The following is a 19899-nucleotide window of genomic DNA, read 5'->3' as shown; positions in this document are numbered from 1 at the left end:
GTTAAATCCAGTCTGCTTTATTTCCTGTTAGTGCAAATACAGTACAGGAGTTAATATTTCAATTAAGTAAAACAATCTGCCTGCAGCACCTTCACTGATGTTGCACCAGTTGTATTTTCTATTTGTTTCTTCAGCCTCCTGTGTTTGAATTTCTTTCCACCTTATACAGCTGCTTCACAGGAGCTACAGGAACAGCAGAAACTAATTACCCACTTCAGTTCCACTCAGTTTCATTCTAATTTAGTGTAACTTTAATCTGGACATGGGTTTGCGTTAAACCGTTTAAAATAGTTAATTAGAACAGAACTAGGAGAAAGCACACCTTTAAAAAATGCGTATTTAAGAGAGATTTAAAAGAGGATCAGGAGGACGTGAGACGGATCTCCTCAGGGAGGTTGTTCTTCAGAGTGGGGGCATGAAGGCACGACCACCTCTGGTCCTCAGGACTGTGGGGTGGACAGCAGGAAATTCACTGAGGACCTCAGGTTAGGACAAAAGATCTGAAATGTACTGAGGTGCAAGCTTAGAATGAATGGGCCTTGAAGGTCAGTGATAAAATCTTCAAATAAATTCAGAATTTTACTGGAAGCCAATGAAGAGAAGCTAAAATCTGAGTAATATGCTTTTTTAGTAGATTTGGTGAGGAGGCTGGCTGGATGTTTTTTCTAATGTAAAAAAAAAAAAAGAATAGTGTCTCATCAAAGAATTTGTTAATATATGTATATGTGTGAAAAGATGGATATGATATAGACTAATGTGTGTATTGCTCTATCATAGCTGACCTACAGTAACTTTAGTGTTTTGTGCAAGTGACTGACGCGTATACGATGCTGGATTCACACAGGACATCTAATTTTCTAACTGTGCCCCAGATACTCACAAAGAATGAGATTCACACAGATAAAGATAATATTACTGTTGTTCCTGTTTAATCCAGTTTGAACGGCTATGAAGAGGTTTACTGTGCACAGCTCCACTTTTACATGCAATCAATTATTATGTTGGGGAAACTATTAATATGCAAAAGATATAGATTTGCAAACCTAAAGCTTCTTTTGAAAGAAGACGTTGGTTGTGCACCAGAAAATCCAGGAAGATCACACATATAATCACAACATTCCGATTTATTAACCAATATAGAATACATTTTTATGTACAAATAGATTTGAAGAGGGATTTCATGTCAACCAAGGCCTCAGAAAAGACACCAGAGAGAAATACAGAGTCAGTAACCTTAATCAAAATAAAAAATAAAGACACTCAGAGTTTATGATTTGGGGGGGGAGGACATGTTGTCATGGTAACCAATCCCTGTCTTCTCCGTCCAGCGCTTTCTCGAGGTTCTCCCTGTTTCTGAGGCTGTTGAGGAGCAGCTCCAGCGTCCTGACGACCGGCTGCATCCCGCTGCTGCCCAGAGCCCTCACGCTGTGCCTCTTCCCAAAGCGGCCGATGGGTCTCACCCCGCGCCCTACGTACCAGAACGGGTCTATCTCTGGACCTGGAGCACACAGACACAAGTACGGTCGTCATCATATATCAAAGCAAGCATTCAAGTATAATGATGTAAAGACCAAAATTACTACCACAAACACAATGATATTATGATATGGTATATTTTGTAGTAGGCTACTAAAAATAAATGATGACATGAAATATTCCTAAGTCAAACATATGGACATTTTTTGCATCTTCAGTTTGATTATTCAGGTTTTTACATAGATTCTGATGCTTCAAAGTACTCTATATGGAGAATATTCATTTTAATGACAATAAATGGGATCCCAATGATTACTAGAACATTATTGTCATATTTATTGCAATTTTTCTTTTAAATAATTCCAACAATTTGGTTCATAACTACTTTTGACAGATTATAAATTGTGTATTGAAGAAAAAACGAGTATAAAGAAAATAGTATAGTAAAAAAGCATTTACTCTTATATATAACCCCAATAACCACACAGATTTTATGAATCGAGACAAATAAGACGTAGAGCATCTCAAGGCTATTAATATTCAAATGCAGTCAATGATCCCTTGAGATTAAGACAGGGGTTTGAAAACCAGTATCTCAGTTGGAAAGTTTAATAGTAAAATGAACATCAGACAGTTAATTCCTCTGAAAATGATAGGAATAGTAATGGAGAGACATAAATAAGAGGAACATATTATTATTATTATATTAAGTGATAGTTGTTTTGTCAGTCATCCTCACGTTTTCCTTAAATCTCCACACTCAGTGACTCACATTCAGCAGGTTCTTAAAAGCAAATCCCAGGTCTTACTTCTGTTGTCCACATTGTGAACGATGTGGAAGTCGTGCTCCACCGTGGTGCTGTGAACGCTGCTGATGCTGGAGGAGAGGAGGAGGAGCAGTGCCAGGACTGCGGGCAGCCAGCGGCTCGTCAGGACACAGTGCCGGACATTAGCCGCTCTCCCAGGCAGCATGCTGTGGAGTCGCTGAAGGCACTGAGAGAGGACGGAGGGACAGTGGTCAGAAACACATCTGTTAGAGGTTACTCAAAACAAGAAGAAAACCTGGAAAAAGCTAGAAAAGATATAATTTGAATTAAAAATGTCTTTAGGATATGTCAGATTATTATGAATCAAATTTTGAATATGAGAGAAAAACTGAAATGCAGAGACTGTTATTCATAAGAGATGAAGAAAAACATTCATTTAAACCTCATTACTAAGCAACAAAAACTCTAGAAAAACACATCATAATAACTATTAACTGATATTCGTCATTATAAGTCCCAAAAGAAACACAATACCATTTAATAATGTACTCACAGTTCTAATTGTTACAAATGAAACTGAAGTATCTGAACATCATAAAATACTTAATGTATTGTTATGCCCAATAGAAACTATAAGTCCCAAAAGAAATATCATTGGCTATTCTACAGTAATCAATATTGAATTATAAGTACACAGCCCCCTAACACTTATAATTGTTAGAAATCCACTAAAAGTATCTAAGTATAGTAAAATAATAAATTAAATACAAAACTTAATGTACTATCATAACCATTTTAAACTCATATTTGTCATTATAAGTCCCATTAGAAATACAAAGCCCATACAGTCTAGGCAATCAATATCATATATGATAAATTATCAACACCCATCATCTAAATACATAACTTAATGTACTACCATTACTTATACTTTTCATTATAAGTCCCAAAAGAAACATCACTGGCAATTTTACAGTCTATCAATATTATATTACTCGTGAACAGCACAGAGATGATGTAGTCACATATATATAATTCTTATAAATCCACCTGAAGTGTCTAAATATCACACAATAATCATCAAATTCCCGACTCGATGTAGCCTAGAAAGTAAACATGTATAAATGATATAAATATATCATATAATCTCTGAGCAGCATCATCTTACCCTGGACTTTGGTAACGGGCTGAGGTTAGTTGGCGGAGGTCTCCAGTGGTTATTGTTGAGCAGGTGTGATCCAGCTTATATATCCTTGCTGCCCATGAGGTTGTTGGATGATGAATCAATGAACGTCAGTCACACACAGTCATCCCAGACCTACAGGATGCATCACCCATCTCCTCCTCCTCCTCGCCTCCTCGCATCCTCGCATCCTCCCACTCCTTAACCCCCCCCCCCCCCCTCACCCCTCTGACAGAGGACGGCTGCTTTTTGGAGCTTTCCTGATGTCCGTCACGTAGCAGAGTAGTCCATCAGGGAGTCAATGACACACGGACGACTTTGAATTAGTGAGCATGGGGAGACCCAGCGGCTCAAGTGGGTCTGTCAGACAATGACTGTGGTGGGTGGTTTGTGATGAGTCTTTCATCATTCCGCTTGATTACAAAAGGGACCAGCCAGCACCCAATCAGCTACTGCAAAAGAAAAAACACCTCAGTGTGTTCTTGGACACACTGTCAGCTGAAACATTTTTCTTTTGGCCCTAAAAATAGATAAAATGTTACATTTGGGATCATTTTCATGCGTAATCAAAAATGATCTCATTGCTGGAAAACAAAAAAAAGGCAAAATATAATAAGTGGAAAGACTATAGGGAAATGATTCAATGTCTGTGCGTATATATTTTGTCTTCCTTCAAATAGACTTTAATATTTTGACAAGAGACGGTGTGTAATCAAAAATGAGCTCATAGCTAGAAAACAGACTAAAAAGACGAAAGGTAAGGAAGAAAGAAAGAGACTAAACATTTTGTCCTCCTTATAATAAATACATAAATAAGTTTGGCATGAACAACACCTTTGGGAAATGTTGGTGCATAATGAAAAATCATCTCATTGCTAGAAAATTAAAAAGGAAATACAATGATGAAAAAAAACAAATTCACTACCAATATTAATATCTGTTGGTACATTTTGTCTTCTTTAAAATTAACATATACATTTTGACATGAAAATTGAAAGATGTTCTTGAAAATAAGATAGTAACAAAAGATCTGAGGCAATTTGTGGTAAATTATTTAAATAATGTGTAAGTATGTGTTTTGAACGCTCACTAATGCTTGCATCTACTTTCACTTTTTCTCTTTAACACTTTATGACATAAAAACAGCATCTGGCACTAAACTGAAATACAATATCAGAGTAGCTGGAACGGTCAGTGACAGAAAAACGCACAGCACAAAACAGACTGAGGAAGGAGTAAGAAGCTATAAATGTCACGCATGTCACCAGTACCTGTGCGGATCTGAGAGGAGACAGCGATGACTCACAAGTGAGAGGTTAGGATGAGAAGGATTTCAGACACTCAGTGTTGTTCAGATGTAAAGTCGCCTTTGGGCCCAACAACAAAAAGTGTAAAGGTCAAAACATGTGATGTCAAACGTAGCCGAGATGTGCAGAACATACAGCAAAGGTTTGGGAGGAGATCTGTTCCTCTCAGTTTAAAGTTTGGAGATTTCTTTTTATTGAGGGATTTAATTCTAATTCATTCTGGGAAGAAAAAAAGGGTTAGGGTTAGAAAAAGAAAATAATCCATGAATAGTTCCCCTTACGAAGGCAAATAAATAAATTCTGCAGGAGATGTAAAGCTGAAATTCTAAATTAATTAATCAGATATTCAATTAACATGATATTTTGGGGTATTTGGAAGTTATATCATAAGTTTTTAAAGCTAAACTGAGCTAAACTGTGACTATTGCTACTTTTGTTTGGCTTTTATAAGAGTAAATTGAAAATCTTTGGGTTTTGGAGCAGGTCTTACAACACTAGTTTTCACTGTGGTACATAGTGATAAGAATTTTCCAATATTTTATAGACATTTCTGAGAAATTACCAAAGTGGTCCCGATCCGATCAATCCTTTCATTCCATAATGCACAAGCTCTCATTCATGCTTTTGTCTCCAGCATCTGCAATCAATCAACCGTCTACAACTATGGTTCTTACAAGAACTCTAAAATATGTGCATATCACATCCATTCTCTGTTTACCCGATGCAGGTGGTGATCTCCATCCTGGGGCAGCACTTAAGTTCTCCTGCACAAACAATTCGTCATAGACTGTGATTAGATTGAACAACACAGTGTGCATGGCTGCAATAATGAGATGATAAGTACCTGAGGACGTGTAATCTCACCACAACATAGAAACAGCCATAAATAATTAAAGGAGATTGGATTTACATTTAAAAATAAAGTTTATTCGTGGTTTGGTTTGGTGCTGAGCTGAAAACCCAGACGTCATGTGACTGTTGGTGTTATTCATGAATGTAATAGAGAGAAAAATCTACAGAGATGTTTTTTATCTGACATGTGACAGAACGTCCTCTTCTTCATGGTCTCATCAGCGTCTGATTGAATGGCTTCATCTCGCCCGTGTCATCTGTGTCTCTGTGAGTGGAGGCACAGCATGGGGCTCCCGCCAGACTTCCTGCTTCGTTACACGTCCTGTGTAAAATCTTTGAGGGATCGTGACATCACAAGCGAGGAAGCAAGTGACTGAAAGTATTTCTTCAGCAACAGGAGGAGATTCCCTTGATTTTGTGAGAGCTCTGAGAATTGTGGGTATTGATTGTGAAACCCTTGCTTGCACAATGATTAACAGTTTAGCTCTGTGATCTAAATCATTCGCCCTTTGGTGCTACAGTATATTTTGTTAACTGCCTCCTAAATCGTGACCTACACGGTGTGTGGGCCGGGACATTCATTGATTATATTTGTTTTACCCTCTCTACTAAAAAAATCTGTCAGTTTCATTGAAGGAATTTCCCGGGTGAGTTTTCATTCAGAACAAAAAACACCTGGATTGAAATTTTACGACTTCCTCAAGCATTAACATTTCACGATTGAAAAGGTTTATGAGGACAATAAATTTGTGCAGAATCAACATCCAACAACGAACAAGGAAATATATAATTGATCCTCAAAGATGCAGCTGCTCATAAACATTGGTGATTCTGATAAATTGTGGTCCAGTTTCCTAATGGATAAGGCATCAGACTCCAGAGCTGGGGATTGTGGGTTAAAGTCCCACCTGGGTTGGAAATAAATAGAGTCAACCACTCCTACTTTGGACAATATATGAAACCTCAACCCATCACATCTCTTCTTACACTATCTGTGAGCTGGAGTAGGAGAGTGCTGAATGAGTTTTAATGCTGTATTGTCACATGTCAATTTATGTTCCCCTATGATGTCGGATGCATTTTCTGCAGGTCTCACAATATTTCTACTTATTTCTCAGACTGCTTTATGTTGCTAAATTGTTTCAATCATACAAATACATTATATTTCTTCTAATATTAAATCTTTGAAATTCAGTTGAATTATTAGAAAGGGGAGATGGGAGGAAGTGTTTCTATATGAGAGGCCTTGCTGCCCCTTTGTGGTCAAATGTGTGCACATGCAATACACAAATACGCACATATTCGGCTTTTATAGGCTCTATAAGTGGAGGGAGACTTTTTAAAATGTAATTATAACTTTATTTCTCCACGAGAACTTGGCGACCCCCCCCCCAGAAATGATGCCCAAATTGAGAATAACAGCTTTTAGAGACTGGTGCTGCTGGTCTTTCTACTTATGCCACTAGATGTCCCTGTGAGAAGAGTGGGAGTGGGTCCAATCAAAGACTGTATAACAAGGGCAAGATCGTGTCCTCTTGTTCCATTCATAAACGTATATTGTAGCCAATCTTACATCATAACACACCACATGATAAATGTCTTGAGTTTACAATATAATAACACTTACATTTAATTCAGGAAAACACACGTTGGCCGAGAGAGCTCAATGCACTGCAAATCTAGAAAACACATGCAAACAGAAACAACACGTGAAAATCCAGAAAACACATGCAAACAGAAACAACACATCCAAGTTAAGAAAGCACATGCAAACAGAAACAACACATGCAAATAGAAACAACACATGCAAATAGAAAAATAAACACGTAGAAATTAAGAAAGAAATTAAGAAAGAACAACTTAATCAATTTGATGACACGTCCGCTGCAAAAAGTCACAACACGTGCGCATGTGCTCCAAATTTTGCAAACGACAACTGAAATGTTTCCAGTGAACCCAAAAGAGCAATAAAGTTCCATCACCACTGACGAGTAGCAGACTTCAATAACCTTGACATGAGATAAGTATCATATCCATGGATGGAGGCTGTTGTTGTTGTTGATGCGTGGAAGTAAAATAAAACTATTCGTGAGGCGGATCTTTGACGAAAGCGGAAGTACAGGGAAGTGTACGCTCCTGCAGTTTATTTTGAAGTCGCTTCAGTTGTCACGCTCACTGACTTCCTGTTGACAGTGAAGCTGATGAACATCCAGAGAGAGACACTATGTAGGAAGTGTCCGGGAAATGGAGTAAAAACAACCACAGGAAACCGCGTGGGACGAGACGTGACCAACCGAGGGGACCCTCCGTGTGTGTGTTTGTTTTCTACATGCGTGTGACGACGGCATGTCGCTGAGTTCGGGCGGGTGGACTCACACCCCCGGCTTCACTCCGCCGGACCAGTCCGCCGCCCTCCCCGCTCAGCATGGGGCCTCGCCGCCACAGCCCGGCTGCCACACCGTCCTCATCTCGGTGCGGGTGTCGGTGTGCCACTCCGGCATTCGGCCGCTGTGTCTCCCCGGAGCGGGCGACGAGTCACTCCGCCTGCAGCTCAGCATGGACCCGGGGAAATCCGGGGAATTCCGCCTGTCGCTGCAGGACAGCAGCGAGACTGGCCGGAGTGTGGTGAGTCCACAGGGGCTTGTTGTTGTTTACTGACATGTAGTAGATTCAGTCTAGATATGAAACCACCCACCAGACAAGCACTTTTTAACCTAGTTAAGAAAAGTGCTATACAATTAAAGTTTTTTATTATTGTATTACTATACAAACTGATGTGTGAAAATATGGTGAAACAAAACCAAACTTTAGTTTATAGTCTTTGGCTTCTCACCAGGGCTGTATTAACCCACCTAAAAGGAGTTGTGCCCCCCCCGTGGCCCCCTCTGTTCCTCACCACATACATGCATGTTCCTTATTCAGACAGCCATCACGGAACCACCACTAAACAGAGCACACAACTCATGGCAGCTTGCCATTTTTCGATTTTCGAGTTCTTCTCCAAGATGCAGAAACCCACTTCTCCTCTGTTATCGGTCACATCTGTCAGTTGAATGTGGAACTTGATAACAAAGCCTGTATTGTAATCAGTTATTGCAATTTTAAAACTACAGACATTGGTTTTTAACGTTTACGTTTTTGTTGCAAATCCGACACACACTGCCTGTATTGCGTGATGCTACCTGGCTGAGCTGCTTTGGCTCGTGCACGTGTGTAGTTAAAAATATGGTCAGAAATTTTAGATGCACCTCTCATATGATGCATTTCAATTCAGCGACTTGGGAGAGTTCTACTCAGTTTTTATTGTTTTACATTAGTATGTTTTAGACAAATTAAGTTTTGTTCTATTGATTGAGATTTTCTTAGAGAGCAATGTCTGTCTGTATTTAATTTATATGGTATAAACCAATATTAAACTTGTGTTTTTTCATCTAAACATATGCAGTGACACACATCGTTGCCATTTTGACACAACATAATGATTCATCTTCCCTCCCTGTGTCACCTGACCTCATCGCTCTTCCCTCTCACTCTCTGTTCCCTTTTGTTCCAGACGGTCGCTGAGTTTGATCTGAGAGCCGTAAACTATGAAGTGAAGTCACCAAAGTGCCACGAGCTGCATTTAACTGCGCCGCCACACGACCGCATCAGCTTCAACTTTCGCTGTGAGCAGGAGGCCAATGAGTGGGCTACTGTGGTGATGTCATCACTGAGAGAAGCACATAGAGGTCAGTACCGACAGTGTGTTCAGGAAGCATTCACACTCCTTCACCAGGGTTTCTCCTGCATAGAGAGTTGCGAGGCGGCCTCCGTAGAGAGGACCCGCTCCCGATGTAAATGTTAAGTAATTAAAAATAAAGGGCCAATTCTGAGGTAAAATTTAGATGAAACACACTAGTGAAAACACCACAAGGATTATTTTGCCTTCAATTTCGGCCACTAGATCCCTTTCACCTATATCTTACACACTGAACCTTTAACTCCTTGATAGGAGTCCACGAGTGACGGATCCACTTGATTAAATTACGGATATGTGCGATTAGTGGCCACTAGAAATACTATGGCTATTTTAATATGCCAATTCTGACCATTTGTGTCATTTAATAAAATGCACAGAGGAAGTAATCGCTGCCTAAGAAAATTCAACCCAGTAAAGGGTCTGAATACTCAATGGGATATTTTTAGTTTTTCTTTAAATACATTTTCAAAAAATGAAAGTGTCTCACTTACATTTCTGTTCGATAGCAGCCACAGAAGAAAGATGGAGAAACTTTTATAATTTCTTGCAGAACAATCATGTATTCATGTAAACCCACTTTAAAATATTGTGTGGACACTTGTGTATTTTCAAGTGTCGGATTTAATTTGCCCTGCAGTGAACTCAGTTTTTGTGAAACAAGCTTGTTGTATCACACTGTTCAGTCACATATTTATTTGAACAGATGAGCTTTTCACTGGCCTGGACAATGATTGGTCACGTCAGTAGTGACTTTTTCAACAACTGTAAACAAGCTTCATATTTTTACTTTAGAGGGAATTTCAATTACCAGATCTTTTGCTCACTAACATAATATTCTATTTCTAACACTTTCACGTGTGTTTAAGCAATAATGTAATTGATGAATGTTAAATCTGGTTATAAAGCAGGTTTTATAGTAACTATGTCCTAACATCATAATGATATTTATACAGAGTTGTGCAGTTTGCAGCTTTAGTGTGACACAAACCTGGGCCCTTATTTTTCTTAACACAGTTGATGTTTAATCTCCCTTTACAGATTAACTGGAACTTAAAGAGCTGGCAAAATACATATTATACATATTTACATTATAAATATATTAGACAAACATTCAGTAGTATACTGTATTTACCTGTACTTCCTTTCCTAGTCTGGATGCATCATATTATAGTTAACATGTAAAGAATTAAATGCGGTAACAACATTATTTCCTGTCTAAGAAGTGCAGTGGTTCTCTGTTAAACATTCAAACCAACATGAGGATGTGGAAGTGACAGTGTAATGGACAAATAAGCCCTGCAGCACAAGACACAAGCTTTTCTTTCAACTGATCTCATTTCCTTTTGTAAGTGTGAGAGTGAGAGTAGCTCTCAATTTAGTTGCCGTCAAACTTAACTCTTTAATAGTCTGTATTAGATGCTTTAAATAGATGAGATTAGTTCACAAGATAGTACGAAATCTACTCGGAACTGTAGATTCTGATAAAATGCAACAAAATAAAATCTACCATTCCTGCGTAAAAAATATATTTTAAGATTTCAGACTTAGATAAAGATGGACCATTTCCTCCCACTCTTCAGAAATGAAGCCAAAATAACACGCAGGCTGCCATCTTCCTCCAGTGAAGTCATTTGAAGCTAGAGTCTGCACAGTGACTGGGTTATGCTCAGCCAATCAGGAGTCAATCTCAGCTGTCAACCATGATGTTTCACCCTGTTTTTATAGCATCTAATAACTGATTATGAGCTGTACTGCAGTCAGCCACCAGGGGACAATCAAGACACTCCGGCCTCACTTTCGGGGAGCAGTCATGTTAACCATCTTTTTATCCAGTCTATCTGAATGTTTTACTCTTGGTCTTTTTGTTGTGTTTTTCATTAAAACTTCTGGTTTTCAACATTTTTCATTGGCAGTTGCTCCTCAAGATAATGGCCCACAGCGCCCCTTGGAGGATCTCCAACGTCAGGACACATTGAACTTGCAACGAACAGGTGTGTACACCGAACATCTCCCTGTTTAATATAAACCATTATGTGATTTACTTCTTTAGATGCGATGAAACTAATTCACTCATTCGCTCACTCATTTTATTCACTCATTGAATCATTGTTAGCTCCATAGTGGCTCTGTGGCGGAATGGAAACATCCTCTTTCCATCAACCTATGTTCACCTGTGTAGGCTTGTCTGTGTTTCCCCGTGCATGTATGCATCTATCCATCTGTAGAGGAAACCTGCATAGACCTGACCCGAGCCATAGAAGCAGGTGACATGCAGTCTGCCTCTCTCATCGCTGTCACACTCGCACGGAAACACACTGCCCTCAAGATCCAGCCCTTTGCCCAAGACTATGAAGACTCTGAAATCAAGTAGGACCTTGATTGGTATTTGTGATTTTAACATGATTTTACTAGAAATTGTCATAGATTTTGTCTAATGGCTTGTATTTAATTTTATTCTAACAGTTTGGCTGTTGTAGTTGAAGATTCTTCCTCGTCCTGTTGTGTCACTGTGAAAGTTTTCCCTCATATGACGACTGCAGCACTGAAACAGCAGGTTAGCCTCTTTCAAACTTTTTCTCTATTTCATCACCAAGTTATTTACACTTCTCTCTTCTATTATCACTCTCACTTGTTTGCTTCTTTTCATTCTATACCTCCTCAGATGTTTCTTGAGTACGGCTTCCACCCGCGGGTGCAGCGCTGGGTGATCGGCCAGTGCTTGTGCAGCGACCAGCGCTCTCTCGCCTCGTACGGCGTTCGTCAGGACGGCGACACGGCTTTCCTGTACCTCCTGTCAGCCCGATACGTCCACTTGACACACCAAGTCCTGCAGCAGGATCAGGAGAGCGCCCTTCTCCTCGCCCCTCCATCACTGTCGCTGCCCACCCCGCCTCTCCCTCATACCTCTACTAACGGCACCTCATCTCAGGACCGGAGGCCGTACACTACCCTGCCCCCGAGACTCCATACGAGCAGCAACACTGGTGAGTGATGGCTTTAATATTAGGGTTAGATCGATGTACCCGGTGCACAGCAAATGGTTAAAGCTGTGTAATTTGTTCCCTGTCACAGTCAATGCTCATGAAAAATTTAAATCCACTGGTTTATTTTTAGTTTATTCTAATCTTCCTTTAATTCATCAAACTCTTGTTGGTTTAAAGGCTCCTCTGAAAAAGGGCCTGCAGACACTTCCTTTATAACTAGAAGTTTCATTTGAAGTACAATGTAATACATATTAAATTAAGCAGAAAGAAGTAGAAGTAAATGTTTCCATTTTCATGCCTATATTACATCTATACCTCAAGTATCACATTTGAGACTTTTTGTGTGACCTGTTTAGAGAAGCTATACAACACAACACTCAAAGTAAAAGCAGTCATTGTAATTGTGTCAAAAACTGAATTTCAAGAAATCACTGGAGCTGTATCTGTACTTCGTTCTATCGTTACACGTGTAGTGAAAATAAAGTTATGCTAAACTAAAAACCAGACCAATTTAAATTCCATTTAGCCATGTATGAAATGCTTGTTAAAACTCCCTCATGGATTTAATAATGTCATTCAGCATGTGTTACCTTTTACAGTGTAGCTTTATGCCTTTTTGACCTATTTTGCACTTAAATATAGTACACGTGTCAAAGGTTATGTAACACATACACACACTAACTAACGGTCACACACATTCAGATGTTACCGATTTCTTGTTCTGTCATTTTTCAGAAAGAGGAAACATCAGTGAAATCAAAGATCTCATCAACCTAGAGATGCCTCAACTGAATGAAGCACTGAGCCCTACCACATCCACATCTTCCACCAAGGTAATACACAGCAGCAGCAGCCACTAACCCTAACCCCACTATTGTTATTGAAGTACGTATTGAAAGATAAATAACAAAGTTCAACAAACACAAATTAAAGTGCTATTCTTTGTGTTAGGGCTGGTCATGCCCCTCTTGCACTTACATTAACAAACCGACTCGGCCGGGCTGTGAGATCTGCAGTACAAACCGGCCGGAGAACTACGTCATCCCGGGGGGTTATCGACCCGACGCGCTGGAACTCCGGCGCATCCAGCAGGAGAAGGAGGCGATCAGACAGTACCAGCAGGTAGGAAATACACACGACAGAGTGTAACATGCACGCACAGTACGACATTTACATACAATAACACACCTGTATGCATGCAACAACAGCTTGTCATGCATGTAAAATTGGAATAGATATGCCTCGATTTTGATGACAATTTGATTTTTTTTTTAAATTTTTTAAATAATACTGGAAAAATTGGACGACTACTCAAAAAAGTAATAGGGAGAAGACAAGTATGAACTTGATTCAAAGCCGAAATTTAGATAGAAACTTTTCAGGCTCTCTCAGGTTGACTCTCTTCTCTTTTGTCTCTGTTTTTTTGAAGGAGAAAGGGAGAAGAGAGGTGCTGAGGAGCGCTGGGGCTCAAAACAACTCACTCCTGTATAACCTGGACCAGGACTACTGAACACACAGAGACACAGGCACACGACACTCGCTGACAGTCGGAAAGTGTAGCGCCGTTTCGGTTGCACTCAATTTTTCGATGACACAAGAAATCTAATGCACAAGCCTTTGTCTCTATGCACGTCTGCAGATATGCTTGAATTGAAAGCGTATGGTACTGTTGTTAGTTTTCTCAAGTTGAATGTAGCTTACCAAGCCAAGACATGCACTTATACCACTGCAGACTTATTTCTACCTAATGTTGCCCAAATAAATAACACAAGTGAAGGTGCAGCCTCGACTCCTCGATTTTGCATGATCATGATTTCTTACAGTAGAGAAACTGTATGAGAAGATGTGACTTCACATTTGTTTTTAAATGTGCAAACACTGACATGGTAAAAGAAAACCAGTATTGAATATTAATTTAAATATTAAAACCAATATTAGGGTCTTTTTTTTGTCACATAAACAATAATGATGAACTTGTATGTTGATTATAATCAATCCGGTCCTGATGATAAGACTATGAATGTTTTTTTTTTTTTTCTTTGTATTGACCATCCAGTTAGGTTTTAATCATGGTCACTGTTGACTCTTGACATCAGTGGCTTTTTAATGAACAAATTGTGGGATGAGGTAAATTGAATGCAATACCCTAGTTTTAAATTTTGCACTGTCAAATTGTATATACTCTGTGAAACAGATAATAAAGTACTTATACACAATGTCTGTGTCTGCATGAATGAGCGTGCCTGCACTTAGCACGTGCACTTGACGTGTTTTGTTGGGTGGATGCCCGTATAAAAAAACTCAAGGGACATTATTTGTGGAATATACCTTTAACCCTCCCATGACCACCGCTCCTTGTCTCAGGCGAGGGAACAGGAGCGCCGGGAGAATTTTGCTCGGCTGATGATGATTGACGACCAAGATCTGGTGCCGAACCCGGGGACTGTGGACTGTCGGATCTGCTACGTGGACCTGCATCCTGGGGAAGGCGTCCTGCTGAGGGAGTGTCTTCACTGCTTCTGCAGGTAAGAATCAGGAGGATGGGAGAAATCTTTAAAAAAAGAGGAAGAGGGAAGATGTAAAAATAATGTAAGTGCCTGCCTGGTCATTATGACTTGAATGTTATGGTTTGTTGCCAAAGCCCCGATAAGAATGAGACCAATACATTTTAAAAGAACCAACTGCAATAAAAGTCAGTTCACGCCTCATAACTGAGATTTCATTCTTTTTATGTCTCTGCGTCGGCCACAGCCAGTGGCTTGAGACCCATTTTCCATGAATTGAGTATTTGCCTAGACAAACTTTCCCTCATAATACTTTGTATAAATACCATCTCTCCTAAACCTTTTGTATTCAAGCAGCCTCATATCAGGACACTCCCACCTCTGTGTGTAACGGTCGGCACTTTGCAGTCACTGTGAAAATGAGGAAGCTCTAATGTTTGCAGGCTTTTTTATAACTGGAATTGAAAACCACAGGTAAACTGACTTTTGTTGCATTTAAGTTGTACTTAAGTTGTTTTAGTTTTAGTTGTAAAATAAGGATATTTCCACAATTTTGTGTTTTAGTGTTATTGCACAGGGTTGTACATAATTATTTTGTATAGTGTAACAGATTGATGGTGTAAAGGTGGTCTCGTGTCAAGGGGAGGGAGCAAAATGGCAAAAGGAAAAGTGGATTAACTGCTTCTTCTACTAGCAGGAAGAGTAAATGTTTGAGTGTCCTGGACTTTTCTCATGATTCAAACCTTTCTGTGTCGGTGCTCGTGTGTCTGCTCGCCCAGAGTTTGTTTACGCTCGGTCATCATGTTGAGTGAGGAGCCCGAGGTGTCGTGCCCCTACAGAGATGACACGTATTCCTGCGCCTGCTCCCTGCAGGAGAGGGAGATCAGAGCTGTGAGTTACACCAGCTCCAGATTCTGCACCTGCATCTTAGCATTAGCATCCCAAAGCATCAGATTATTCAAATCAAACTGTATATTATGTGTTAATTTAGCAGAAATAGCTCCTTTCAGTACTGTCACTTTTAGCAAAGAAGCCGGAGCTCCTGCTCTGCTGCTGTTTTCAGAGTTTGTCTTCTCTCCATGTGGGCGGCCTGTAACGGCGCCGGCTGTGGTGCAGTAACAGCTGCATCCGTACAGAGCTTCACTCTGTACGGACGCAGTTGCTAAATGTTAATCAATAAACAGTGATCCAACCAGGACTAATGAATTCAGCCTCTATGAGTGTGTGGGGGGTGGGGGGCAGGTTTGAAATCTATTCCAGTGGAATATAAAAATAAAAAAAGAGAAGTCAAACGTGTGTGTGTGTGTGTGTGTGTGTGTGTGTGTGTGTGTGTGTGTGTGTGTGTGTGTGTGTGTGTGTGTGTGTGTGTGTGTGTGTGTGTGTGTGTGTGTGTGTGTGTGTGTGTGTGTGTGTGTGTGTGTGTGTGTGTGTGTGTGTGTGTGGCCAATATGTGGAAGCACTCAGCCTCACATACATCAGACCTATGGAAAGTCCTCCATGCTGGAAAAAACACTAACACAAAATGATTAAGTTATAAGCTCAAAATAGAATACATATATAGAATGAATTCTTAGCATGGATATACTGCTATCTTGTGTATAACATTCTTACTCTGTATATAAACTATGTTTTCACCACCTCTCTGCGTCACAGTTGGTGCCAGCGGAGGAGTACGAGCGCTGGCTGCAGAGAGGTCTGTCAGTGGCCGAGTCTCGATGTGAGGGCAGCTACCACTGTGCCACCGCCGACTGTCGGGGCTGGTGTGTGTACGAGGACACGGTCAATGTCTTCCACTGCCCTGTCTGCGGGAAACACAACTGTCTGATTTGTAAAGTAAGAAATATAGACAGTAATTTGATTATTTACTTAGAATCACCTTTTCTAGGAAATTGTCTTTGTGTGTTCAGGGTTCATACTTGAGTCCTTTAAGAGAAGCAAGTGAAAGTACGGAGCTGAAAGCAGTCACATTGTTCTTATTGGTCTGGTCACCTCAGGCTAACTGCTGTTTAACATACACTGAAAAGATGTCGTTTTAACATAAATTTGGTTGTCGGTACTACTACCATTCAAATTCTACGATTCTCTATACCAAGTTTAATACCACGGCATGCAGACCAACACACACTGCTCCTTATAGTCCGTGTACAAGCACTGGTTTGATTCGACTAACATTTAGGGTTAAATGTTAGTTTAAAAAGTCAGTGCTGTATTTTTGACAGACTGAATAGTTATGACTGTAGCCTACATAAGATTAAATGAGCCTTTGGGAACGTTGTATGTGTAGAGATACAGCAGCAGATGCCACCTGTTGAGAACATTTCAGGATATGAACATTTTGACAACATGCTGCAAACATAAAGTTTTCAATTCAAACTCTCTCTCACCCTGAAAGTACAGATCCAGATGCCTGTCTTTGAGGTTTCCTGAAACACTGTGCAACACGGTTTACTGTTCACTCTCGCAGCAGACCTGTGTCTTTAACTGCACTTTCGACATGTTATTGTTCTTTTCGGGTTGTTATACCTCCCTCATCAGTGCCAGAAGAATCACATCTCTAGTATCCAGGACATCTATTATACTGTATAAAAACAAGCACTATCACATTTTCATTTTCTGCTCTTCCTTCTATGTTGCTACAGGCAATTCACGAGGGAATGAACTGTAAACAATACCAGGATGATCTTGCAGCCCGGGCTATAAATGACTCTGCTGCAAGGAGGACGACTCATCTACTCAAGGTGAGCTGTTTTAGGCTTGTGTCATAATGCCGGTAACCTGATGAAGTAACTGTAGCCTTCGGCCATGAGCTGATGTGATCTGGTGTTGCCCAACCTTCACTGAGTGGAAGCTGGTGCCATACACTGTTAAAGAGAAAGGAGAGAGAGATCTTGTCTAAGCTGTGTATCTCTGTACAGTATTAGTAGACTTTATGGTGTTTTAGTTTTAAGATATGTAAAAGTCAAATTGTTTATATCATGCCAAATGATAACAGATGTTATGCAGGGCACTTTTCATTTAGAATTCCTTATTTTAGTGTTTAGGAGGAGAAGTTTACAGTCACCTTGTTGGCATGGCAACATTGATTATTCTGTAAATACTGGGTATAACTTAATCATTGAAACTGAGCCTGGGATGTCGGTCACAGAGTATTTCAAGCCTGAAGTAATAAAAGGTTTTGATTAAAGGTTAAGGTGTAAATATAAGTTGTACCTTTTAGATTGACCTCAACTGATTTGGAGAGTCTGGTGCCAATAGAGAGCTTATTCCATCTTACACTCTTTGTCTCATGAACAGACTCTGGTGCAGTCAGGGGAGGCGATGCACTGTCCCCAGTGTGGCATCATAGTGCAGAAGAGGGATGGATGTGATTGGCTACGCTGCACTGTCTGTCACACTGAGATATGCTGGGTAACCAGAGGACCCCGCTGGGGATCGCAGGTAAGGAATCTCTGCTTTGCTTCTTTTTTTGGCTTGTACAGAGATGTAGGAGCCAATTTGTTTTTTGTTGATTTTATAAACCTTGATCGAGAGATTCTCTAAAAAGAAATACTGAAAATCCAAAGAGAAATATTTTAAATCCTTTTTTTTCACCGAAATGTGAATATCATCTTTCCAACTCTGATTCTGTTTCATTCCAAGGGTCCTGGAGACACCAGTGGAGGATGTCGCTGCAATGTCAACAATCAGAAATGTCATCCGAAATGTCAAAACTGCCACTGAGAATCCCCAGACTGATGCTCAGACTGACGAAAGTAATGAGAGACTGAATCTGAAATAATCTCTTAAAAAAAGGTACATTTCAGGACACAACTGATTTGACTGTTACAGGTTTGTTGTACTTTTTATAACTGGACAAACTCTCAGCGCATTTCTCACCATCACTTACTGCCAAATAATTTGTGCCCTCAGCTCTGCAATGTAATCAGAACGGCCGGAAGAATAATAATAAACATGTTGACATTTAGCCCTGCCTCTCACAAACAAGGAAACGCAATCTGTGTGATTGCAACGATTCCATGTTTAGCTTAAATTAAATCATCGCATCTGACTGTAATGATGATAAATGTGGTCAGAACGATGCAGAGAAAGAGTATTATATTGTTTTCGCATGTGGTGCCTTTTCAAAATGATTGCACTGCAGATGTAGAGATCCAGGTGTGTTTTTTTGTTTTGTTTTGGTAGCTTCGTACCAGGATGCTTAAAACTGAAGTGACCTTATTGTTGTGCACAACAGCTGTAGCAGGGTGTTCATAGTGACATTTTCTGGGAAAAGTTCTGAAATCCGTGGTGTGTCTCTGATGTGCAATTTTCTGCATTGAGATAGATCTAACAAGAGTATATTATAGATAGTATATTTTTTTGTGTCTGTGTGCGATTTGTGTGTTTGCCTTGTCACCAAAGAAATTGAAAAGGTCTGATTCTGATTTGCTGTTTGAGCGTCTGACCTATAGAGGGGAACGAAACTTCAATGTTTGTCTTCCACTTCTGTGGAGGAGTTAGAGGTCACAGAGGCTGTTTTAATGCGCTGCTGACCAGTTGAGTATTGTATCGTGACATCATCAATAGATGGAAGATTCCCATGTATAAATGGGAATAGTCAGCTAATAATGGCAATACTGGAATCTTTTCTGTCCGAGGAGGCACACGTTAACATGTTTTGTCGATAAGCTCATGTTCCCCGTTAGGGAACTCGTATATAATAGGGTGCATGTGGTGATACTCGTTGGCATACTTAACTGGTTTTAATGGCATGTGAAAAGTTTGTAGCCATCCTGATGTTTGGAATATTTTCTAATTCATGTAACCGTCCTCACAAATGGCACTTTGTGTTCACTAGACAAAACATAAAATGAACTCCAAACACAACAGTATGCCCTCAACTACACTACTGCCCCGCACTGAGAAGCCATGACGACTTCCTCACTGTTACTTGTGTTCACAGCACTGTGTTACTGATGTACTACTGTGCCTTAATGATGAATAAATAACCTTAAAACTCACTTTCTTTGTGTCTTGACAACATCTTTGTGTTTGATGAATCTGAAAACTGCCAAACACAATGATCACATGTTCCCATACTGTGTCTT

At 40.0% G+C, this 19899-nt stretch overlaps 2 protein-coding genes across 3 annotated transcripts; one reads left to right on the top strand and one right to left on the bottom strand.

Annotated features, from left to right (window-relative positions):
* Window positions 1–1039: 1039 nt before the first annotated feature.
* Window positions 1040–3841, bottom strand: prlh2 (prolactin releasing hormone 2). The gene is made up of 3 exons (XM_034572512.1): window positions 3412–3841; window positions 2286–2469; window positions 1040–1498 (listed from the first exon to the last, which is right to left on the bottom strand). Exons 2-3 carry the CDS (start codon window positions 2446–2448, stop codon window positions 1296–1298), a joined length of 366 nt encoding a protein of 121 aa, XP_034428403.1. The 5' UTR covers window positions 2449–2469; window positions 3412–3841; the 3' UTR covers window positions 1040–1295.
* Window positions 3842–7775: 3934 nt separating this feature from the next.
* Window positions 7776–19812, top strand: shrprbck1r (sharpin and rbck1 related). 2 transcript variants are annotated; one of them, XM_034572511.1, is made up of 14 exons: window positions 7776–8210; window positions 9139–9313; window positions 11238–11315; window positions 11550–11691; window positions 11788–11878; window positions 11987–12308; window positions 13044–13141; window positions 13260–13430; window positions 14673–14833; window positions 15592–15703; window positions 16466–16645; window positions 17452–17550; window positions 18107–18250; window positions 18452–19812. In XM_034572511.1, exons 1-14 carry the CDS (start codon window positions 7932–7934, stop codon window positions 18530–18532), a joined length of 2133 nt encoding a protein of 710 aa, XP_034428402.1. In that variant the 5' UTR covers window positions 7776–7931; the 3' UTR covers window positions 18533–19812. The 2 variants fall into 2 exon arrangements, with proteins under 2 accessions (XP_034428402.1, XP_034428401.1); XM_034572510.1 differs by having other exon boundaries at window positions 11235–11315.
* The last annotated feature ends 87 nt before the right edge of the window (window positions 19813–19899 follow it).

The sequence above is a fragment of the Hippoglossus hippoglossus genome, chromosome 20, assembly GCF_009819705.1.
Source record: "Hippoglossus hippoglossus isolate fHipHip1 chromosome 20, fHipHip1.pri, whole genome shotgun sequence".
NCBI classification, from domain to species: Eukaryota; Metazoa; Chordata; class Actinopteri; order Pleuronectiformes; family Pleuronectidae; genus Hippoglossus; species Hippoglossus hippoglossus.
Note: the sequence above shows the minus strand (reverse complement) of the source record. Positions and strands in the feature narration are given on the sequence as shown.

Coding starts and splice junctions, on each gene's coding strand:
- shrprbck1r (XM_034572510.1), top strand. CDS start 7,932: ATGTCGCTGAGTTCGGGCGGGTGGACTCACACCCCCGGCTTCACTCCG. Junction 12,309..13,043: donor CCATACGAGCAGCAACACTG/GTGAGTGATGGC, acceptor GTCATTTTTCAG/AAAGAGGAAACATCAGTGAA. Junction 17,551..18,106: donor GGACGACTCATCTACTCAAG/GTGAGCTGTTTT, acceptor TCTCATGAACAG/ACTCTGGTGCAGTCAGGGGA.
- prlh2 (XM_034572512.1), bottom strand. CDS start 2,448: ATGCTGCCTGGGAGAGCGGCTAATGTCCGGCACTGTGTCCTGACGAGC. Junction 1,499..2,285: donor TCACAATGTGGACAACAGAA/GTAAGACCTGGG, acceptor TGTGTGCTCCAG/GTCCAGAGATAGACCCGTTC.